This window comes from Podarcis bocagei (genome assembly GCF_964188305.1).
Source record: "Podarcis bocagei genome assembly, chromosome: 1".
Lineage (NCBI taxonomy): Eukaryota > Metazoa > Chordata > Lepidosauria > Squamata > Lacertidae > Podarcis > Podarcis bocagei.
In genome coordinates, this window is record NC_138125.1 from 89,245,774 (window position 1) to 89,270,374 (window position 24,601).

At 45.1% G+C, this 24,601-nt stretch overlaps 1 protein-coding gene across 2 annotated transcripts; it reads right to left on the minus strand.

The window, feature by feature from the left end:
- Positions 1 to 1,663: 1,663 nt before the first annotated feature.
- Positions 1,664 to 24,325, minus strand: SLC11A1 (solute carrier family 11 member 1). 2 transcript variants are annotated; one of them, XM_081213918.1, is made up of 15 exons: positions 23,966 to 24,325; positions 18,107 to 18,228; positions 15,199 to 15,321; positions 14,663 to 14,782; positions 14,000 to 14,106; positions 12,720 to 12,790; positions 12,444 to 12,511; positions 10,953 to 11,108; positions 8,858 to 9,016; positions 7,465 to 7,563; positions 6,869 to 6,988; positions 4,463 to 4,612; positions 3,709 to 3,782; positions 2,775 to 2,928; positions 1,664 to 2,091 (listed from the first exon to the last, which is right to left on the minus strand). In XM_081213918.1, the coding sequence occupies exons 1-15, from the start codon at positions 23,982 to 23,984 to the stop codon at positions 2,011 to 2,013; spliced, it is 1,623 nt and encodes a 540-aa protein (XP_081070044.1). In that variant the 5' UTR covers positions 23,985 to 24,325; the 3' UTR covers positions 1,664 to 2,010. The 2 variants fall into 2 exon arrangements, with proteins under 2 accessions (XP_081070044.1, XP_081070043.1); XM_081213917.1 differs by lacking the exon at positions 23,966 to 24,325 and adding an exon at positions 20,372 to 20,519.
- Between the last annotated feature and the right edge of the window lie 276 nt (positions 24,326 to 24,601).

Here is a 24,601-nt window from a genome sequence, read left to right on the forward strand (position 1 = left end):
ACCAATCTTTAATTTGACTTTAATTAAAGGGTGCTCCCTCTGAATGTTTCATTTATGCAATTGTTTTCAGCAGACCCATTAGCACAGAATACACAATCCAATCTCTTTTGGTATGAGCAAAGCATTTTATTGTCTTTTCCTCCAAACAGCCAACTATTTATTTATCTTCTTTACTTTAAGAAGAAACTCACCCCCTGCCCTAAGTAGCTATAAAATCCTTCTTACACTGAAATGGTCATATTTATTTCCATTACTTCACCCATCAGTTAAAGAGTGAGGCAGTTAACAGAACTGAAGACAAGATGTAATCAGTTCACCAGCCCAGAGATAAAACCAGAAGTGCAGGGAAACATGAATATGCTTAGGCTCTTTAAATCAGCCTTCCCCAACCTGGTGCCCTCCAGATGTTTTGGACCACAACTCTCCTCAGCTGTCAGCCACCACAGCCTTTGGGGAAGACTGCTATAGACTAACCTTCTGGTGAACGGCAGTTGTCTTCAGCAGGTATCAAAGGGACAGCTATCCACCTAGACCCCTCCCCCAAATTTAATTGGCTCTTACGCTTCTGTCAGTCAAAATCAGCAGGTGAAAGTTATTTGCAGTAGGAGATAAAATCTACCACCTACTAATATCGGCACATAAAGCTGCTGTTAGAGGCACAAGAGCAGAGTCAAGTATAAAAGCAGGCAATCCTAAATGGTGACAACTTTAGGTGCTGGCATTCTGCTCTCTCACAAATGTGCAAAGGGACCTTTAACAGCTGTACAGATAATTTCAACAAGTGTAGTTTTTCGTATCCTAGGACGATGACAACTTGTACTTTGCCAGATTTTCCTCTTCCGTGCAATTATTAAAGGCACACGAGCTCCACCAGCCTTTCAACCTAGTAATTCTGCTTTTCAGGCCATGAAACGTTCAGCTTTTGCCCAAAATGACAACTTTTTGTCTCTATTTCCCCATTTCCTCTCTTCTGTAACACTACGGGCAACCTACCTGTGTCCTGCTGCCATTGCATGATGCAAAAATAATGCAGTCTTGTGGCGCCTTTAACAAACACCATTTGTTAGAGGTGCCACAAAGACTGCTTTTGCTTGATATGGCAGACTTAACGCGGCAGCCCACGAAGGGCAAGAGGCCTCAAAAAACTCTGCAAGGAGGGTTGCAGCTGCATCAGCTGTTCCTTCAAATAAAGTTGAATAGGCCACTGTGCAGGAGCAGCCGGCAAGTAGGGGCAGTGCCCAACTTCCTGGCAGTGTCCTTGCTGGGACACTTTCAGAGGAGGAACACTACTGAACGGCAGTTGCCAGAAACTGCAGGGGGGGGGGAGAATGCTGTTGCACTCAGGTGTGGCCTTCCCTGGGTATCTGGCTGGCCACAGAGAGAGCAGGATGCTGGACCAGATGGGCTACTGGCCGGATCCTGCTGGGCTCTTCTGATGTTCTTATGGCAATGCAGGAGTGGGGCAGTGAGGTTGGGGCAGGGTGCGCACACCAACCGGGCCTGATGCCACCACCACCTTGCAGCTGGTGCTTACTGTCTCAGTAAGCAGCAGTGATGCCCCTGTTGGAGGTCAGTGCCACAGCACCTCCCTGCTCCCATCACTATATGTAGCTTGGAGTAGGGGGTAGTGTAGGGAGCCAACAGAAGAGTTTATTCGTTGGACTGTCTTCCCAAGAGAGTTTATTCCAGCTAAAATACAAACAGCCATCTTGTGCTGAATCTGGACAATGGCCTGTCAAGTCCAGGCCCACCTACATGGGGGCGCTGACCACAGCTCTTTCGCAGAGTCTGAAGATTGCAGGATACCGGAGATGAAACTTCTGCACGCAAAGCAGTTGCTCCACCGTGGATTGCCAGCTACCAGTGCTTAAGTCCATCTCTTGTCGGTGGACACCAGTGTCCTGGAGCCTCTGCCTTTCAGCAGATCCAGAGGGGCAGCTGCTTCCAGTCCAGGAAGGAGGGGGAGGATGATTTAGCAGCCTCTGGTGTGTGTGAGAGAGGGATGGCCTATCACTGCAGCCCATAACCGAATCGAGTGTGGGGCCCACGGGCCAGGAAACGAGCTCCATGCGAGATGAGACATGTCCAAATCTAGAACGGAGAAAGAGCAAGACGAGGATCTAGCATCAAACTTGGGGTCTTCACAACCATACCAAAGAGCCTTCAGGTTTTCCTCCTACCTGCAATAACAGCCCGATCATTCTCCCCGATCTGCCTCAACCAGACCCCCCATGTTTTTTCATGACTCTGTTAAGTCATCCAGCAGTGGTTCCTCACTGTCCTTTGGGAGACACTCACTTCAGGGGCTGCCCCTTCACTATCCAGGGGCTAATGGTCTGTGCACCTGCTACACCATTGATGGTTATGGAAATAGCATTTTCTATGATATTCAGTGGATCGTCAGGGCTTGCAAAGCACCATGGGCAGGCAAAAATGGGTCACACAGTGTCACTATGATGTCAATTGACAGTCAGCCCCACCCACCCCATCCGTGGGGTGGGGGAGATAAGGATCTAGCCCAGACCTAGTTCTGCAGGTGTTCCTCATAACAAGCTTGCAATATAATCCTAGGGCTAGGATATGGGAAATGATGAGTATCCTCTTTGGGGATTTTTCTTCAATTGTTTTCAGTTTCTTCCCCTTTAAAGCTAAGAATGAGGAGCAACCTTATCAGATCAATGATCTACTAGTCCTTGTATCATCAACCATAATTTGGGAGGGGCCTCCAGCCCAGCCCTACAGATGGTGCCCCGTTTTATCTATGATCTTCATACCAGGTAGCAGACGAAGGCCACGTATGCAGCTAGCGCCAATGATATGGCGATGTAGTATGCCAGATGATTCAGGCCCATTATAGCTGTCACCACAAAGTACAGGTTGATTGCACAGATCAGTCCAGTGATGAGGATCATAATGATCTTGCTAATGCTAAGAAGACCAGAGAGGGAGAGGGAGTTAAAAAAGAAGAATATTCAAGATCATGACTATAAAGATGGAACAATCCTGGTAGTCAATTCACAGATTTTTACATCCACATCTGCCCCAATCATTGTCTGGGGGCAGATGGTCCTGTTTAAAGAACTAAACGAATATGAGGAGCGTTGCAGTCCTCCCTCTGTTTGTGTAGGTTTTTATAGTATGTATGTATGTATGTATGTATGTATGTATGTATGTATGTATGTACAAACCACATTTCTCATATGAAAAGTTACGGGAGTTCATCGGAAAGTTACAGAGTAGGCCCTGAGTGTAGCAGCAGCAGTATGACTGTGCCAAAACATTTGCAGGCACAAATAAGACTGAAAGCCGGATTGTGTGACCACCCCGATAGCATCATGAGCACAAATCATCATCTATGCACAATGAAAAGGACACCTGGGAGGGTCCTGATGCCACTTTCCAGTACGTTTGCTCCTCACTTTCCTTACTGCAAAAACTATCTTTTGGGGGAAGCAGGTTTGTTGTGCAAGACCTTCCAGGCAATTATAACTGTCTGACCTGTGTTTGCCAGTATGATATTGAATCCCAACCAAAATTGGCCTGGAAGTGCCCTGGGTGGCAGATGCAGCAAAATCAGGTCATGGATATTGTGGAGTGCATTGCATGTACTAAGAACGTTCCAAATCAAACATTGGCAATGGGAGCATACACATCCTTCCTTAGGGAAATAACTCCTCACAAAACGAGCTTCTCTGTGGAGCAACTTACATCCCATTGACAAAGTCCTGCATGAGAGGCTGCATGCTGGTGAAGGTGAGAACAGGTATGACAGCAAAAGGTAGCTGGAAACGGAAGGAGAAATGGGTGAGTGTGGAGGCATATTTTCAAAATGAATACTGTTGTCTCTTCTCCTTTCTTCGCCACTTATCTTTTCACCACTTATTTTCACTCGAGGACCACAAAAATGTTTGCTGCCTGTTTGGTCATTCCTACTCCTTTCCAACCCATGCCGGTCCTATATTCATTTTATTCCATTAATATCCCAGCTTCTCCAAGGTGGTGTGTGTGGTTCTCTCCCTCCTCATTTAATCCCCACAACGACCTTGTGAGGTAGGTTAGGCTGAGAGGCAGTGACAGGCCCCCAAATCACCCAATGAGTTTCATGGCTGAGTGGGGATTCGAACTCTGACCTCCCAGGTCCTGGTCCAACATTCCAACCACCATACCATACTAGCCCAGCCCTTGGAACCTGAAGGTATCTTGCCTTTTCCTGTGACACTTCTACATGCACAGGAGCTACTCAACAGGCCAGTATGAAATAATAGATTTCTAGAATGACAGAGATGGAGGGGGTTTCTCAGGGCAGATTCCTGAGGCCCCTGCCTCACTGCCTAAGGGCAGTTTCGGTCCTAGTAAGGAAGAGAGGTATGGGCAATTGACATGGGGCTCCTCAGCCGGTCATGTCTCCTGCAACCCACTGCTTACAGAGCTCTGCAGTGTGTGTGTGTTTTGGACATCTCACCAGGATGCTCTGCAGCACATTGAGAACGTCATTCAGGCTCGTCAAATCTTCTATCCTCCTGAAAGCAGCAACGAAGACTGTGGGAAGGATAGCGAAGGCACGAGTGAAGACCACCCGGGCAAAGCGAGACCAGCGAAGCTTCAAGAAGCCCTGAGAGGGGAGGGGGGAAAGCAGCTCCTGGGTTTACAGAAGTCAACACACAATCACCCATTGAAACACGTGCTATTCATCAAAGATCCTCTCCCCTCTGCTTGACACATTGGTCTTGAAAAAGGCTGCCACCTGGTGGCCAATATAAGTCACTAGAAAAAGGTGAAGAACTGAGGAAAACGGCTCCAGGCTCTACATTCCTCTCTACTGGGGAAGATGACCTCCCTTTGAACAAACGTACCCCCTGAACAGTAACTGTAAAACTTGACATTACTAGTATACTGAATCATCCACACTCTGAAAGCATGGGCTAATATTTTTTAAGCAGGTGGCCCTCACTGCTATCTTTCTGAACTTCTAAGTTGAGGGAAGAAATGCATTTCCTCACTTCTGTCTGGTGCCCATAGTGCAACTACACATTTGTGCTGGACGAGAGCAGTTACGTAGGAGAAATTAACTATCACGTGATAGATGAAGATGATGGTGGATGCAATGGGCAAGCCTCCATGTAAAAGAAGCAGCATGCCTCTAAATACCACTTCCTGGGGAACAAAGAGACCGTTGGCTTCGTGCCTTGCTTGTGGTGAGCTTCCTGGAGGCATCTGGTTGGCTATTGCAGATGCAGAAGTCTGGGCTAGTTGGACCTTAGGGGTGCTTCCAGTCCAGGCATTTAGTGTGGAATTTTCATGCTTTGTCCACTCATCCACACAACACTGATCCAATCATTAGCATGCATTTTCCCTGTAGTTTTCCCATCTTTTCTCAGATCACAGAAAGACACTTTGTAAAAAAGAGAGTAGCACAGTGTCTACAAGTGCCTTTAACATGACTCTTGCATATTATTATTATTTTTTAAAGGACAGGATTTTAAAATAGGCCATGATCTATCATTAACCATCATGCTGCAATGCTGCTGATTATTTTTTTTAAGGAACATTCTGTTTAAATAAATTGTTTTATGGTTGTGTATCACTATAACTTTTTTCATTTAAAAATTATGGCATCTTGGCAAAAATTAGGAGACCGGTATTAATAAATAAGGAGGATGATCCAATGGCAATCACTGGATCTTTGTAAATGTGTGCTGAGCTTCAGATTCAAGTTCTGACCCCCTGAGAGGAAGTATGTCACACCCACCGGTGTGTACACAAAGAAAAAAATGAAATACTCCTGGAAGTCAACTGCACTTCTGCTTGTGGTTTAGAATGTGAAACTATAACTGGCTAGCTCTAGGATCCACCTGCCTCAAAACAGCCTCAGCCATCGGATCCAGGAGGCCTCTTCCTATGGGGAGACTTGCAGGTGGAGCAGCTTCCCGCTAGATGTCAGCACTACAACTGTAGAGTGCATGACCCACAACCTATTTACCACATGAGTGTGGGTTGTTTCACAATAAAAATGCAGCTATGCCTTCAGCCCGCTGTGGCTTGACTTAGAGACTACAGTTTTGCAATAAGGTCCTGCCCTGCCTTGCAAAAGAGGCACATTTTCTTAACCATCATACAGAAAGCCTTTTGGAAACATAGCGTTTCTGGCCTTTCGTGAATAGTGGGACAGCAAAAAACGGATCAGTTACGGCTCAAAACTTTGCTGCTCAAGCAGAGGGTCTTGATATTGCACAATAATGGCTCCCATGACAAGGCACACAGATGCAGGCAAAACGTACTGACAGGATGTGGTCAGTCGTGGTGAGGAAAAGTTACTCTGTACGTTCACAGAGAAGTCTTGTCTTTATCATTGCTTGTTACCTTCTTGGACTAAGCAGTGGCACTGCAGCCTAATACTCATGTTGCTCTAAGCCCAGCAAGCAAGATCCTCAACCCAGCCCCCCACATGCCAAATTTGACAGTTGAGCAAGGTTGCCCACCTGTCAATCAACTGGTGCCGCTATGACATCAGGTGATGACCATCAGGACTTCAAGTGCTTTTCAGTGCTGCCAATCAGCTGAGACTTTAAGCCACCCCACCCCACCCCAAACCAGGGAAGCAGCACTCACACTGCTTCCTGGAGCCCTGCATCCAAGTGAGCCAAATGTTGGCTGCAGGATTGCATCACATCATCATCCTAACAACACGAATAATACTAACAATAACTATTGCTTTTCCTTTTTCAGCACACGCCACAATAATATCGACAACCGCTTTTTTCCGTTTGAGCAGCACGTAGCAGAGCCACACCTTTGAACTTGCCTGCAAGGTTCTATCAAAATCAGGATTAACCAGCCCCACAGAAGACAGCCCCACATAGTTTCTCACCTCCATCACAAACTGCCCGGCGTATGTCCCCGTCATGGTTGAACTTTGGCCTGCAGCAAGGATCCCAATGGCCCAAATGTAGAGAGCAATGGAGCCAAAGTAGCATCCCAGGATGAGTCCCTGGGCAGGAAAAGACACCGATAAATAGGATGCAGATAGTTAAGCCAGGGTGACCAGGTGTCCTACATTACAGAGTACAGTTCTTTATTTGGAAGACAGTTCATTTTGTTTTGGGAAGGTGTTCTCTGTCTGAAGGGCTGCCCAGTCCAAGTCCAGTTTAAAGTGCAGTAAAGAACCCTGAGATGGGAGAGCAGCAAAGGGGGGCTAGAAGCAGCCCATCCATACTGAGCAGCTGGACAGCAGACTGGGCTAAATTATAGTAATTATTTTTGCATTGGGAACTCCATATATTACATAGCACATGCAAATCATTGGTTTGCCTTTTTGTTTTGGGATGGCGGTAAGTGGCTACCCTAAGCGAAGCACCGATACTCTTAAAAGCTAGACACCGTCTTTTTCCTATATTTATGTGCAAGCTTATCTTTTTTTAACTTCTTTCAAGCTGGGGAAATGACATCATTCCGCCAAAAACTTACCCCCTGGAAGATGTCCACGGAGACAGTTTCATTGTTGTCAGGAAAGTTTGGGAAGAGGCTGCCATTGGTGAAAATGCTGGCATTGGCACAGATTTCATGCTGTCATACATGGGCGGAATAAAATGAAGATAATTTTTTAAAGGACATCCATTGGGGCCTCAGAAAGGTCACATCCTTTGCACTAGAAGGTCAGGGCAAAATATTTCCACGCGCTGATGGCCCATAGAGACAAGTCTACAAGGAAGAATGCCTCAGAGCACAGCCACCAGGAATGGCTGCATATACACCATAAGTTCAAAGCACATCTCTCCCCTGAAAGACCAGTAATGGGAAGTGTAGTTGTTACGTGTACTGTTAATTTTAACTCTGCGGGGCAAATGACAGTTCCCAGGATTCTTTGGGAGGAATGTGCTTTAAATATATGGTGTATATGCAGCCAAATATGCCTTAAACAGCTAAACACTTGGGTCCTGTCCCTCTTTATTCAAAGCTATTCCCCTCTTTCTTGAATGAATGCACTGCCCCAGAGCAGATGACAACTCAGAGACACAAACCGGGAGGTTTCTTAACTCTGGAAGAATAATCCCAGCTGGTTCATAGCAGGAGTTTCCAAATCAAAAGTCCACAAGGGGAAAACACTAGGCCTATGCTGCATGTAATACAAAGTGTATATCCCTTAAAATAAAGGCACACATCATTTTTAGTGACAGTATTCATTTTGCACTGCGGTACTCATAGGCACTCACGAATGAGACTAGCTGGGCCACAAGGCCACTGCCTCAATTAGGAGAAGAGTGGCAGTCCAAATGGGGCATTCCTACCCTTTTACAGACCTCATCTGTTTCCTCCAAATGGAGAAAGCAAGCCCCTTTGGTTGCCCTAAGAAGTTTCCAATGGGAAACTGATTAGTGCAGTTGCTTCCTAGCATTGACAGGGACTCCCACGTGCAAAGGAACAATCAAAAACTCCACTTAAGTTCCCAATTGTTCCTTTGCAGCTCAGTCTTTACCTGCCCCACACCTGACATTAGGCAGCTGTGGTTTTTGTGGAATAGCCTCTCAGGCCAAATTGGGACCTGTGCTAAGCCTTGTTCAGTCTGCAGCTCAGAGGTTTCCCACTGCTGCCCTAATTTATCACCATAGTGGTATCACTGCTAAGAAAGTGAGCTCCACCCTTGGAAGTTTGATGGAATGAGCAAAGAGGAAGAAGTTGGCCAATCCCTGACTGGCTAAAGAGAAACATCACTCTTCCTTTCCAACCACACGCCGTCCACTCATAGGTAATGTAGTGAAATAAGAACTCTGAAGTGATAGAGGAGGAACTATGGGACCTGAAGTCCCAACCACTCTCAAGTGAGCAGGGCCTGGGGGCAACGCAACGCTATGTCACTCACCACATCATGGTTCTGTTTACGAAAGAAGGCCTCTCCGAACACAGACATAACGAAGAGGTTTATGAGGAAGGAAACGAAGAGAGCAATGGTCGACTCAACCAGAAAGTACATGTTGGCCTCCTTCACTGCCTTTTTGTCAGTGCGGTCAACGTCTCGGGTCTGTGGAGAAAGCAGACAGCGTCTCATAGCTCTATCACATGAGTACTACTTAACCCCCCACTCCCAAAGATACTGGAGCCAGGAAACATTGTGGCTGGGGCTGTTCTTGTGGCTGCATGGACGGTTTTTCCTAAATTCCTATCATATAACCTCAGGCTGTGAGCTCACCTTAATAAGAGAAATAAGGAGAACCCTCCCTTCAGATGGCATTTGTCTCCCCCTTTCCATTATTATGGGCTGGCTCAAAATTCCCTCATTGGGCAACATTCAAGACCTCCCTTCAGCGGAGGCAAGGTGCTTTCGAAACAACTGTTTGCTTGTTCTGGTTAAAAATATTGCCCGTTATTTATTCCAACACAGAAGAAATGGAATAAACCATCCCTAAAGTATTATTTAAAAAAAACAAACCAACACCTAATTAAGGTACTACATGTTCCAAGGAAAACACAGGATTCCAATCTCATGCTTAGAAACATAGCCAGCTGCCTTTGTCAGACCATTGTTCCATCTAGCTCAGTACTGTCCACACTGACTGGCAGCAGCTCTACAGGTTTTCTGGCAGGAGCTTTCCCCAACCTTATCTGGGAAGATGCTCTTCCACAATAGCCCTTCCATAGTTAATAGGAGGGGCATTTGCAGGGGAGGATCAGCAGGTCTGTACAGAATTCTTTCCCTTCCCTCCCTTTCTTTCTAATGCAAGATGTTGATACAGTTCAGACTCTTCTCTCCTGTGCTTCCATGGCTGGGATAGATTACAGTGGTACCTCGGTTTAAGTACTTAATTCGTTCCGGAGGTCCGTACTTAACCTGAAACTGTTCTTAACCTGAAGCACCACTTTAGCTAATGGGGCCTCCTGCTGCCGCCGTGCCGCCGGAGCATGATTTCTGTTCTCATCCTGAAGCAAAGTTCTTAACCTGAAGCACTATTTCTGGGTTAGCAGAGTCTGTAACCTGAAGCATCTATAACCTGAAGCGTATGTAACCTGAGGTACCACTGTAGTAGCTTTGGCCAGTGGGACGCAAATGTCCTTGCAGTTTTGTTTGTGCTGCACTGCTTCAGCCAGGATCCACTTCTAAACCTCTGCCACCATGTTAGAAATAGTGTTTGCAACCACTTATAACGGTGTCTTTTATGAAACAAGTAAATGGACTTCCTCATGCTCCATGTCTATGTGCTGTTTGCTGAGTCAGATCCTCTCAATCTGTGCTTTTGCTCTGTGCTGTGGAGTTACACTTTCTGTCAGCTACCCCACTCTCTTACCTAGTTCCACATACATTAAGGGGGGGGGTTAATCTTTTCTCCACCAACTGATTCTTCCTTGCAAATGTTCCTTTACAGATAGTAATATTTAGCCTTTCCCCCCAGCAAAAGCACCAAATTACAAGTAAAATTAGATGAAGGGACAGCCTTAACAGCAGCAACAACCGCAACAACAACCTTGTTATATATACCCCGCCCATCTGGCTGGGTCACCCCAGCTACTCTGTGTACCTTTCAACACACACAAAAACATAATCAAACATCAAACACCAAAAACACCAATACAGAGCTGCTTTCAGATGCCTTCTAAAACTTATATAGTTCTTTATCTCCTTGGCATCTGCTTGGAGGTCATTCCACAGAGAGGGTGCCACTGGCAAGAAGGCCCTCTGCCTGGTTCCCTGTAACTTCACTTCTCACAGTGAGGGAACCACCAGAAGGCCCTTCAAGGGAAGAATGGGTGACCAAGGGAAGGACTGGCCACTTTCCCTTCTCATTTGTCAATTCTTCCCTGCAAGGTCTCCCTTCTTTTGCATTTGTAATCATTGTTGTGAGTTTGGGAGTACGTGTTTGTTGACACTGAGCACATGCCTCCCCCATGAATGAATGGGAAGACAGGTCTGAAGACAGCCAAGAAACCTTCTTATCCAAGACTAGGAGTTTCCTACGACTGACCTTCACGAGGGAAGAGTGCAAGTAGATGTTATGGGGCATGATGATGGCTCCAACCAGTCCCACGGCCTGTAGAAGTTCGTTGTGTCCACAGCCCTTGCAAATGGGGAGAAACATCCCCTTCATCACCTTTCCCTGGTCAGGACTCACTACCACATACTGCAGAAGGGAAAAGGAAGGAAGGGTCAGGCCGCGCGCTCTGAAGGCATCCTGCAAAGCTAAAACAGCAAGGTTGATGAGGAGTGGGGCAAATCTGTCACTTTCGGTTTTTCTCTGTTTCCCAGCCTTGTTTATTTCACCACATTTCTGCACCAATTTGCAATTATTATTTTTAAAGTTAATCATGAAGATTTATCAGCGTTTTAGTGTACACTTCTCCTAATTTTTATTTGTAATTTTGCACAATATACTTAATTTTGCAAGCAATTTCACCCAGTATATTTTTGTAGCTCATTTTCACTAACATATGCATTCTGTATGCACATTTTCACCCGTTGTTATAAGTAATTGTTTTGTTGCAGAATGCCACTGCAAAATTCAGAGAAGTGCGAATTTCCTGGGATCAGTGTACTGTATTTCAGATTGTGTATTATTTCGGGAAGTGTGAAAATCTAACCCTCTCATCCCTATTTGCAATGGGGTTAGGTTTCCTTTTACACTCCAGCCTGTAATTCTTGCATGTTTAAAATGGGAGTCTCTCAAGGAACAGGAGGGGGCAGAGCCATGTAAAGGTTCCTGGGAAAATCCCTTTTGAATGCGGAGCAAAGTCCAGGTAAACATGCTCAGTTTTAACTTAGCTCCACTGTTTGAATGCTATGATATCGGAGTACACACAAAAATCTTTTCCAACACTTGTAGTTTGAGTGTACTATTAACTTAGGTATTCATTGCTACTCATTGTTGGTGTGTTCATTACCCTGGATTGATTTTTAAAAAAACTATTAAACAAATCCAGAGCTTCTTTCCAGCTGGAACTCTAAGGTGGACGCCATTGTGTTCATTTGCATTCTGGTAAGTCTTTTTCTAGAAAAATAGCACCCGACAAATCCGTAGAGTCTAACTATGTAAATGTTTGTGCAGCCATGACAGGTAATTGGAACCTCTGCATTCAGAAACAACACTAGAGTACCTCAGAATACCAAATACTGTGGACAAATAATATTGGCTGCAGTGTGTGGGTGTATTGCTGCCTTCATATTGTTCTTATGAGCTTCCTGGAGGAATCCAGTTTTTCAAAACCACCAATTAGATCAGCCTTGAGATGTTCTGGACTACAACTCCCATCATCCCCAGCCAATATAGCCTTGGTAGCTGGGACTGATGGGAACTGCAGTTCAAAATATCTTGAGGGCGGCAGTTTGGGGAGGGTTAGATGGACCACTGAGGTGACCTGACAGTGCTCTTCTCAGATATAAAGGGTCAGGCCCTGGCCAGAATGGAGGAGAGTGGATGAAGGCATTGTTTGCAGTGGAGCCTGGGGATGTGTGGGCTTACCTCATAGCCAAATGTCAGTGCCATGATTGTGATGAGGAGACCAAAAAAGGCTTCCAGCTTTCTGAGACCTGGGAAGGAACAGAAGAGGCCAAAGCAAGCTCATTAGGGGAGGTGTTGGGATTCAAACCTGCTTCAGAAATCATTAACTTTTAGCTTGAGTGCTCTTTGTTATGCAACAAGCACATTTCCTCAAGAAATCCCCTCCTAACCTTTGAAACACTTCACTAGCTGACTGAGTCACACATTCAACTATTTCCCCCTGTACAGGATACATACCATATTTATCTAAGAAGAGGAAAAAGAAAGTGTCCACAATGGTGATCAAGACTCCACCCCACAATGGGATACTGCAAAGGAAAACCAGAAGTTACCAACCTGATAGAGGGAGAGAGGACACTACGCCCTCTTCCCCCTGAACACAGTTAGCTTCTTAGGGCACAATGACTACTCAACATCTTGCTGCCACAAGAAATATCTCTGTCTGAAGGGAAGAGGAGACCTGTGCTTTTTGGGGGGGCGGGGGGCGGGGCAGACTATGGGTTACCAATTCATTTCTTCTCTGATGGGCCTCTTCTACTTGTTAGTAGTTCTACAATGGGCAGAAATCTAATAGATGTACATCTGTTAAAAGGTTCTGCTTTGCGAGAAAAGAGATGGCAACCTTACCAAGGTATCCCAAGAGCGGAGAAAAGCTTCTAGGCTTCCTGTAGTAAATTCTTACATTTAAGAGATTATAGGAGGCTCTGGAACCAGATTGCTGATCCACCTAGCTCTGTATTGTCTACACAAGCCTTTGATTTGCTGCTCTCCCTGGTGTTTTGAACTACATCTCCCACCATTCCTGAGCTTTAGTCATGTCATCTGGGGTTGATGGGATTTGTAGCCCAAAACATCTGTAGGGTACCATGTTGGGAAAGGCTGGTCTGTACTGACTGCCACTGGCTCTCTGAAAGAAGCCTTGGTGATGCCAGTGGTCAAACCCGGGACTTTTCATATGTAGAACATGAACTGTTTCACTGAGTTGTTTTCTTTTCCCCAAGGATTATCCCTTATTCAAGGTCACTATAGCTTTTCAGCAGGGTTTCTCAAATGTGGGTCTCCAGCTGTTTTTGGACTACAACTTCCATCATCCCTAGCTAGCAAGACCAGTGGTCAGAGGTGTGGGAAATGTAGTCCAAAAACAGCTGGAGACCCAAGTTTGGGAAACCTTGCTTTATAGGATCCCTTGTTTCTATAATTTTCCTTTAGCGACTCAGAGAGACATCTAATAATCAGTTAGAGGAAGCAGGCATCTGCAGTATTAGTACCTTATCCCAACCAGTTTATGAGGGAGGTTGTTCACTATTAACTGGGGAAAGATTATACCTGATGTAAAAAGAATAAGAGAAAAGTCAAAACTGCTGTCATTGTGTTGTATTTCAATATCTGCCAGCATCATCTAGTCTGAGGAATCTAATTGCTTAACCCAGTGCAATATGGTTGTGGTGCAAAAATGGTCAGCAACATCTTGGAGACCTGCCCACTCACACATGACCGCAGAAGAATGGGGAACGTACCGTCCAGCTGACAGAAGGTTGAAGGCAATGGCTGTGCCTATCACTTCCTGCATGTCAGAGCCAATGATGGCAATTTCTATCATGATCCAGAGCAGCACACGAGGAACCTGCACCAAACAGAATGGGAGTCTGTCAGATACAACATGGACAGGAGCTGGTACCCCCAAACTGCTCTATGGCCAGGTTTAAGCAGAAGCTCCCTATGCCTCTAACAATGATCACAACTCCAGAAGCTTCACATGTGGCATGTACACCACTCGATATCATACCACTTGTTCAACCCTTTTCAGTGCAGAAATGGGCAACTTTAAAGTCAGACAGCCCTCAATCAGAGTATGCCTTCAGATAGAGGTAAAGCTGATTCCACGTTCAGATTGAGAAATGGTTGGGCTGCTTGGTTCAATTCACAAAGCCCTCCTTTCCTAGATGGCTAATTCATACTAGATATTTCATTCATTCATTCATTCATTCATTCATTCATTCATTCATTCATTCTTGACTTTGAGGTAATCAGAGAAATGGAGGAGATTTAGTTATGCCTTTAACCATGGTGGCATGGCAGACCAGGGTCCCTTCCACCAACTCACAGGAAAGGGGGATGCCGTAGCCAGTGTTTAGTACCTAATCATGCAGTTCACAGCCTGATTCTCCATTCATACTCACCTTGGGATAGTAGAAATGGCATATCTCTCCCAAATCTTTGCCTGTAACGACCCCGAGCCGGATGGCCAGTCTTTGGCAGAGCAAGCCCAGGATTGTGGACCAGAGCAGAACCCAGAGCAGCTGTGCAGGGAGCAAGGGCACATGGTGTCACTAGGTATTTGGGGGCTACAGCAAGAGCACAAGCCCAACCTCAAAGCTTTTGCTTAGCCTCAGGCTTATAATTCAGTGGTGGATAATACTCAGATGCTAGTTGGCTATGCAGCATGGGGTGGATGGAATAGTGCCAACTCTACTAACCCCTGCTGAACCAAGAAGAGGACCATTACAGATTGCAGCAGTGCAGGTCCTATCCCACCGCCACTCTTGGCTGAGCGATGATGTTCCTAAAATGGGGTGGGAAAAGGCTGCAAACACTGAGTACTTAGAATTGCCCCAGGAGAACCCCAAGAAGACAAGGAGATGGGTGTGTGAAGTCCATGGGCCTTATAGTGTCCAGGCACACCCTACAACAAATGCCTGTTCTCTCCTGTGCTCACCTGAAAGCCGGCAACAGCTCCACACTGCAGATCTGATTCAATGTTTCCTGGATCCAGGAAGGCAATGCTCATGAGGAAGCCGGGCCCGGTGAATGCCCAGAGCTTCCTAAAACTGAAACCATACTGGGAAGGAAAAGGTGTAGCACAGTCAATGAAAAGGGACTGGAGAGAAGAGAGAGAGATTGGAGGTCATCTTAGCTCTACTACACTGATTCACACTTAGCTCTTCATTCTGTATCAGATCTTTATTTAGGGGCAGCTGCTCTGAATGCTGCTATTTTTCACACAGTTTAGGAGAGCAAGTACCATAGACACCATTGCTTTCAACCAGCCAGCCAGAGCAGGGCAGGGCCACTGGTAGGGGGGCACAAGGGGCACACATGGACCATGCTCTGAGTCAACATGAGCCCCGACCTCGGAGCTTGCTTTTTTTTAAAAAAAGTAAATTAATCAGACATTTATAAAAAAAGTTAGAAAGCAAAACCTGGAGGTAAGATAAACAAATAATAATATATTCTATGGTGCAAATATATAAAATCCACACAATTCTTTCTGAAAGTAACATTTTGGAATAAGCTTTACTCAGCATTTCTGTTTAGTTTTTGTAAATGTGGAAGCTTTGTTCTTCTCAAACAACCTGTTAAATGAGGCTGAATTAAGGTTGGGGAATTGAGGCTGCAATCTTGTAGCCTCTTTCCGAGGAGTAAACCCCATTGAGGAGTAAACTTAATGGGACTTACTTTTGAGTGAAGATGCAAAGGATTGCATGGTAATGGTTGCAATCATATGCAGAATTGGGTGCCATAGTTCATCTGTGATGATTGCACAATTGAGCTGTAAGGTTGCAATGCCACACACATTCCTGCTGAACAATCACTCTTAGGGGAGCTGGCTGATAATGTCACAGAAATTCTGTCTTGCTTAACCCTTGTATGTCACAGAAAACACATGATTGCATTGGAACTAAACACTTGTTGCAAAACCACTTCCTCAGTGTGAGAAAGGAACTGAAATGTCCTACTGTTCACCCCAGATAATGACTCCTCTTTCTATTCCTTCAGCAATTCATTCAGTTCCAGTAGCCCTCTATCCTCTTCCCCCACCATGGTAGGAGAGTAGCCTTACAGCAGGGGAATAGCCATTTACCATGCTTTTTAAAAAATCATCATGGAAGATGCATGCTCCAGCACTGGAGTGGAAGAGTATACCGACATCAGATGATGGGCAAAGCAAACTTCCACTATACTATATCCACATTATGCCAGGATTGGAGATACCTTGCCAGCTGAATGCCCACTGTCTCCAATGTGTGCTCTGCCCAGAAGGAGGAAACCACATCACAGAAAATACAAAATGGCAGGAAAGCAATAGAGATGCTCACAGGATCCCTTGAAACTCTGCTGGTGCTGTCTGCATGGAACAGGCCAATGAACTCACAGGGACACCCACACTCCACATGAACACACTAGACCAGATGTTTTCAACCATTTTGAGTCCATGGCTCCTTTGACCAGCTACATTTTTCCTGCGGCACCCCTGTGGGGGTCAGGTGCCCAGTTATGTCACCCCTTGCCTGCAGAGCTGACAGGCTCTCACCCTTTTTCAAACACCCTCCCTTCTGGAGTGTTCCCTCAGCCTCCACTTCTCTTCTTGGGAGTCCTCTGGGCAGTTGCCGCCACCACCCCGGTCTCTGAGCTGCCCCCCCAGCCCCAAAGAGAGGGGTGTCTTCTCACACTGCCCCACAGGGGCCTGGGACTTGTCTGTCCATTCCCAACAGCAAGGGCTGGTGGACTGGCTGGCTGGGCTCCCTTGCCTGCCTGCCTGCCTGCCTGCTTGCCTGCCTGCTTACTCTGAGGCTGCCTCAGCTCCTGGCAACTAGTGCCCCCTGACCAGCCCCAGAGGCACCATTTGCCTGCAGAGCTTGTAGCCAAGGCTGCTGCAACAAACAGCTGCACAAGCCTTTGGGAGGCAGAGATGCAAGAGGGCATCAGAGGAAGGGAGGGAATGAAAGAGGGACAGAGGTCAGTGTTGCCTGCTGCAACCCTAACCATCATTCAAGGCACCCCAGGGTGCCACAGCACACTGGTTGAAAACCATTGCACTAGACCATTTTACACGGCATTGATATTTATTAAAAAGATCCAAGCTCTCATTTCCCCATATCAGGCCAACAGTCCAACCCCAAGAGAACGAGCCATGTGTTAACCATCTGACCAATGATTTACTCCACTCGTCAGGATGGATGAATCTCTCAATTTCAGCTTCCCTTAGCTCCTGATTTTTCCAGTCTTAAATTCAGCTGTCCACATTTCCCCAGAAATTTCCAGTGGGGGGAAGACGCTGTTTTTTAAAATCTTCATGAAAATTCACCAGCACTTTAATGCGAATTTCACCTAATAAACACACATTTTGCATGCAGTTTTGACTAATACACACATTTCTGCAAGCCATTTCCCCCATAGAATGCATTTGTGTATGTTATTTTCACTAATATATGCATTCTGTATATACTTCCGCCAGTGTGGTGAAGTGGTTAAGAGCGGTAGTCACGTAATCTGGGGAACCGGGTTCGTGTCTCCGCTCCTCCACATGCAGCTGCTGGGTGACCTTGGGCCAGTCACACTTCTTTGAAGTCTCTCAGCCCCACTCACCTCACAGAGTGTTTGTTGTGGGGGAGGAAGGGAAAGGAGAATGTTAGCCGCTTTGAGACTCCTTAAAGGGAGTGAAAGGCGGGATATCAAATCCAAACTCTTCTTCTTCTTCTAATATATGCATGTTTGTACACGTTGGCTGGAGAAATTAGAAGTGTGAATTTAAAAGGGGTGACTGTGTTTCGGTTTGCATGAAAATTGGGACATTTCTCATTAAAATACAAACAAAGTCAAATTCCCTCTCCAACTCCACTTACTCCAGCAACATCTGGAATGGCAATCTTTTCATCCAAGTAGGTTTGATCTCCAGCCTCCTGCTGATTATTCGGTACCAGTGAATTAGTGGCGCCATATCTTGGTTTCCTTCTGATTTCACCGTCTGTGAAGAGCCCAAAGAAAAGAGAGGGAGCTTGTAGCAGGCATTAAAAGAAGGAGAGAATCTTAAAGAGAGACTGCTTAGTGACTGAAATGATACAGCATCATTATGATAATCAGTGAAAATAATACTTAGCATTTTGCAACACATTTGAAGTGCCTTGAGTAGTCCTCAAAAAAACTTTGCAAGGAAGGCAAGTATTATTCTTCTCACACTGCAAATGATGGGAGTGAGATGGGAGCCCTATATTGTCCATGATGCTGCTGAAACCTCTCCACACTCACTGTTACATCTAACAGCACTTACCTGATGACGTAATATCATTACACTGCAAATTTCACTGACCCTGCCAGCAGCCACAGCCAATGATTTGAAAGGGGGGGTGGAGCCACTCGCAACAAGGTAACCATTAGAAGAGCCCTGGTGGATCAGACTCAAAGGACAATCCAATCCAGCAAGCTGCTTCACACAGGATCAAACCAGATTCCTCTGGGAAGCCCACAAGTAGGATGCAAGGACAATATCCCTCTCTGGTTGTTGTTCCAAGTGACTGGCATTCAGATGCATGCCGATTCTGATCCTGGGGGTAATCTAGGAAGCTGCCATATGCTGAGTCGGACTTCTGACCCATCTAATTCAGTATTATCCACACTGATTGCCAGTGTCTCTCCAGGCAGTAGATATTCCCAGTCCTACCTGGAGGTGCCAGGGATTGAACCTGGGATGTTCTGCATGCAAGGCAGATGCTCTACTACTGAGCTATGGTCCTTCTCAAGGGTCATAGGAACATGCAAGCCCACTCACCACGACAAGGTGATGATCAGTGTACTGGATAAAGCAAAGATCACCAGTGTTGAAGCAATGATTCTTCAACATCAACTTCATTGGACTGGTCATGTTGTGTGGATGCCTGATGATCGTCTTCTAAAGCAACTACTCTATTCCAAACTTAAAAATGGAAAGCATAATGCTGGTGGTCAACAAAAGAGGTTTAAAGACTGTCTCAAGGCAAATCTTTAAAAATGTAGTATAAACACTGACAACTGGGAAACACTGACCTGTGAGCGCTCCAGTTGGAGAACAGCCTTTACCAAAGGTGTCATGGACTTTGAAGATACTCGAACTCAGAACGCAAGGGAGAAATGTGCTAAGAGGAAGGCACGCCTGGCAAATCCACACTGTGATCAACTCCCACCTGGGAACCAATATCCCCACTGTGGAAGGACGTGTGGGTCCAGAATTGGCCTCTACAGTTACTTATGGACTCATTGTTAAAACCGTGTTTATGGAAGACAATCATACTCGGCTACGAGTGATCGCCAAAGAAGAAAAGAAGAAGAAGAAGAAGAAGAAGAAGAAGAAGAAGAAGAAGAAGAAGAAGAAGAAGAAGAAGAACGGCCCTTTCTCACTCATATAATGCCATCATGACTATATCCTCTTTGTCTAATTCCATCACAAGGCAGCACTGTCCCATCATTATATTATAACTCTTACCTACTCCTGAGATAACAGTGGTTTTGCCCCAAGGATATCTGACAAAGGTGAAAATTGAGCAAGGGGATTCTGTCTAACGGTACAATTCCAGTCCAAATTCAATGGCGCTTACTCCCAGGTATGTTGAGGTTCAGATTACAACCCAAACCACTACACTGTACCAATGAGTCGCCACCATTAGGACTCAAGCTCACAGCCCCGTTTGGCTCAGTGACTTGGCTTGCAGTCTTCTCATCCATGTTCTCAAGGGACAGGCCCATACAAGTGAACCATGCTCTTGGAGGAAAAAGCGACGCTACAGCGACTCTGTAGGAGCTGCTACCTGCATGAAGGCCTGCAGTGCCTGTCGCAGCTATTATACACCCAACAGCCTATCTCTTGGAGCTGTGCATTAAAAGAAACTTGAGACAGAAGCTCTCTGTCATTCTGGGACCACTGCTTTTATGAAGTTGTGTTTACGGATGCCAGTTCTGCTGAGAAGAGAGACATGCAGAATTGCATTAAACAGAAACAGGAAATAATTCATAACTCACAGGTTCAGAGAAGCATACAATAGATTTGCAGGTGACGCTGTAACAATGCTGATGTTTCTAAAGTCAGTTCTACGCTAGAAAATACTTTGGCAAATGTCAATATCCTACCACAATCTTACCCATGCCGTCTATCTGTCCTGCATGTGCTTTCCAAGCTGAGCTCCTGCGCAGCCCAGATGAGATGCTCTGCTTGCCGCTCAGATGCATATAAGCCAAAGTTCTGTTTTCTGATGAGACTGAACAATCTGGAGAAACCAGTCTAGTGAGTCCTCACTCCCTTTTTCACTGCTCCATGAGGCGAAATCTCATTTGCATATTCAGCTAGGTCATACCAGCAGGTCTTACTGCCAGATCTAAGATGGAAAAAAACACCCCTACCCTGACACAGGGCTTGCACTTATCCTGACACTTAGGCTTAAAATCATCATTGGAGGCCAATCTTTGTGTGCCTTCTCCAGAAGAGGTCTGAAGGGCAGCACACAAGAGGGGGCCTTTTCTGCAATGGCTCCCTATTTGCGGAATGCTCTTCCCAGGGAGGCTTATCTGGCAACATCATTATATATTTTTAGGCACCAGGCAAAAACTTTCCTCTGTAACCAGTCCTTTGACCTTTAACTATCTGTGGCCTTTTAGAAGTGGGTGAGATGCTTTTGAATGTTTTTCTCTTTCCTCTTGGTTTTAATAGATCCATGTGAGATTTGTTGTCTCTTTGTTGGCTGTGCTTTGGGTTGCCCTGGGCAAGACTGGCAAATTTAATGAATAAATGAATGAACAACAACAACAATAAAAAACTATTTTAAAATGAGTAGATTTCCAGTCATTCTTGCACCATTCCAGGAAACTCCTTAAAATTGCTGTCAAAATAAAGCAGCTGTCTGTATTCCTATGAATCTGTAACCTTCTGCATGCAAAGCAGATGCTCTACCATTGAGCTATGGCTCTGCTAATTTCTTCAGGACAAAAAACAAAATGTATGGGCAAATGTTAAATGAGGGAATTTGAATGTTGCTTTTGCAGGTGTTGGTAGATTATGTATCATGGCAAAACAAACAAATCCCTGCGTACATTTAATTATATATGGACTATGACGATGCCTGGAAATCTAAATTCCTCTCAGCATCAAAGGCTGCATGCACAGCATACATTTAAAGCACATTGCTTCTCCCTAAGAATCCTGGATACTGTAGCTTACCCATAACAGAGCTACTTTTCGCAGCACCCTCAACAAACTACAGTTCCCAGGATTCTTTGGGGAAGTCATGTGCTTTGAATAGGTTTTAAATGTATGGCATATATCAGAGGCTCCAACTTCCAAGGAAGAATGGGGGGTGGGTGGGGTGTTTTGAGGTCACATGGTGTGTGGCGTTGCACATGTGATGTTGGGATGTCCGAGGAGCTGGAGGCAGAGCTGAACACAGAGGCAGTGTGGTTTCAATGACTGGCAGCTCCTTCTCTTCCTCCTCAGAGGCCAGGGGCTGCTTCCCGTCCACGGCAGAAAGAGGAGGAGAAGGAACTGGCCACTGAAGCCATGCCACATTCAGCTCTGTGCTTGGCCTCCTCCGTCCCTTTTGAACATTGCGGGGGCAACCCCCTCCCCAAAATTATTGGGAGGCCCCAAAGGTCTTGTCCCCTAGAAGATGGCATCCCTGGTATGTACGCAGACTCAAAACTGCAGAAGGTACTAAACTTTTTCAAACTGTCCCTTTACTTTTACAATAAAAATAAAAGACTAACCGTCTGCTGCCCTTCCATGATGCCCCTCTTCCTCAGCTGACTGAGGCAGCTGCCTCACTCTGCCTAATGATAGGGCTGGCGCTGAATATTTGGTACATGGCGTTCAGATACAAAAAAGCGTTAAGTGCAGAAAAATGGAGGGGCCACAGTCTTCCCCATTACTAACTAAACTATAGTAATTATTTCTAATTTTGCACTTATACAAATACCTTATTCATTTTTATTTATTTCGCAAAATTATTTTATTTCTTGATTGTAAAAAAACCCAAACAAACCTCAAAGAGGTTTACAAAAAGAATAAAAGAGAGAAATTATCATTAAAATAAAAGCCCAGTTAGAAACGACTATTTAAAACTTCCAAAAATAATTAAAATCCACAATACCTGTAAACTAAAAAGCAGATTAAAACACACATCAGCATTCTATGTGTCTGGCTAGGGTTTGCCTAAGCAAATTTTTAGCATGTGCCAGAGAGAGAACTGTGAAGGTGCCAGCCTGATATCAAAGGCAGGGAGTTCCCCAATTACAAACTGAAAGTCTTAAGCAAATTTGTTCTCCCCCCACCATCCCTTTCTTGCTGAGGAATTTCCTGTCTTTTGTGTGATTCATCAGCATTTATTTAATTATAAACCACCCTTGATATAACCATACATTTTAGGGTGGTATCAACTTCCGTTTATAGGCTCTCATTCAGACAGTGGTGCAGTAGCACCTTAGCTGAAGTTCAGTAATAGCTCTCCAAAAACCATTACAGTTGTACCTCGGGTTAAGAACTTAATTCGTTCTGGAGGTCTGTTCTTAACCTGAAATGGTTCTTAACCTGAGGTACCACTTTAGCTAATGGGGCCTCCCACTGCCGCTGCGCCGCTGCTGCTGCACAATTTCTGTTCTCATCCTGAAGCAAAGTTCTTAAGCTGAGGTACTATTGCTGGGTTAGAGGAGTCTTTAACCTGAAGCATTTGTAACCTGAAGCATCTGTAACCTGAGGTACCACTGTATATAGTTTCCTCCTATCCTGCTTCTTGCATGATTTACCAACCCGTTTTCCTCTCTTATGGTACTAACCAGATAGTTTGCCCAGGCTTTGCATATGGCAGAGACAATTCAGCATCCTTTGAACGAAAGACCAACTTAGACTTGATGTTACATCTTTAGCCCAAGCTGTGCATGCTGACATTCTCTTTTCCCACACAACTATTAAAGGTGCAAGAGTCCTCTCTCCTCTTTTTCAAGCACTCAACATCTGGCCTCCACCAGTTCTGGATTCATAAATAATCCAGAATAAACATAGACATCAATCATGCCCTTACATGTGGATCACAACTCCACAGAGGGTGTCACAGACTTCAGATGAACCAGCTCAAAGCCTGCCATGAAGGATTAGGTTGCCGACACAAAGCAATGTGGTTAACATGTAGAAAAAGGCAAGATTTCCCCACACTGTCAAGTTCCTGGAATGTTTACACAATGCTATAGCAATCTCTGCTATTTACTGTACTGTATATAACAGTAATTGTATTCATTTACAGTTGTCACAGTTGTTTTTAGGAGAGCCCCTGTGATAGGCAGACACTAAAAGATACATATATTTCCTTGGCTGGAGATGCAGCGATGAGGAAAGTTGTGCTTCTTTTCCATTAAGCAGCCAGTTGGAGGCACAGGAAAAAACCAAAGTTGCAGGACTGCAGCACCAACAGTACTTAGCCATCTCATGGACAAACAATGTAAGCTACCATGGTAAGGAATATTTATATTTTCATATGTCCTTTTTGTTAAAGTCACATGGATTTGAAAAAAGGGGCAGTAAATCAGATGGGGACAGGCAGTGTCGAAAAAGATCCATGCTTAAAAAAAAATGTTATCATCACAACAGAGGGAAGAAGTAGTAAATCAGATGGGGACAGGCAGTGTCAAAAAAGATCCATGCTTAAAAAAAATGTTATCATCACAACAGAGGGAAGAAGTAGAATGAAACTTACCTGGTTCCTGTGATCCCATTGAGAATTTCTTTCTTTCTTTCTTTCTTTCTTTCTTTCTTTCTTTCTTTCTTTCTTTCTTTCTTTCTTTCTTCAGAACTAATGCAAAACTGGGTATCTACAGATCATGGGCACCAAATTAAAGCAGTCCACATGTCTAAAGACACAGAGTGATCAGAGGAGGGCAATTCTTGAGAGTGAGCTCAGTTTAGTCAGTCCGGGATTTTCATGAGGAAGCAAAAGAAGGAAGTCCTCCCCTGACCATAAAAAGTAATAATGGCAATACAAATCTCTGCCCCTTTCTCCTATCTACCCATGTACAACCCTGGGTATCTTTGCCTATCCAAGGAAGAAGGTATGTTAGATACACTGCTGGTTTTAGTACCACAAAGAAACCTTTCTGAAAAATGTAGTGGACGTGGGGAGGGAAGGTTGGCACACAATGTCAGAGTCTAGGGCTTATCCACACTTGCTTTTTGCTCCACTCTTTCCAGGCAGAGTTCCACATTTTAACACTTTGTATCAGCAAAAGCGTGGTTTCTTACATGTTTGTGTATCGGGCTGCTTTTAAAAGGACCAGCTGAAAATGTGGTCATCCTAAAGCAAGTGCATCCTATAATCGTGGATAATCTGATAAAT

Bases quoted from the DNA above. Each gene is read 5' to 3' on its own strand.
- SLC11A1 (XM_081213917.1), bottom strand. From the start codon at position 20,459: ATGCATCTGAGCGGCAAGCAGAGCATCTCATCTGGGCTGCGCAGGAGC. The intron at 7,564-8,857 runs GTGAGTGACATA...CATGTATGACAG, and splicing joins GTAAACAGAACCATGATGTG to CATGAAATCTGTGCCAATGC. The intron at 3,783-4,462 runs GTGAGATGTCCA...TTCCGTTTCCAG, and splicing joins ATGTGCTGCAGAGCATCCTG to CTACCTTTTGCTGTCATACC.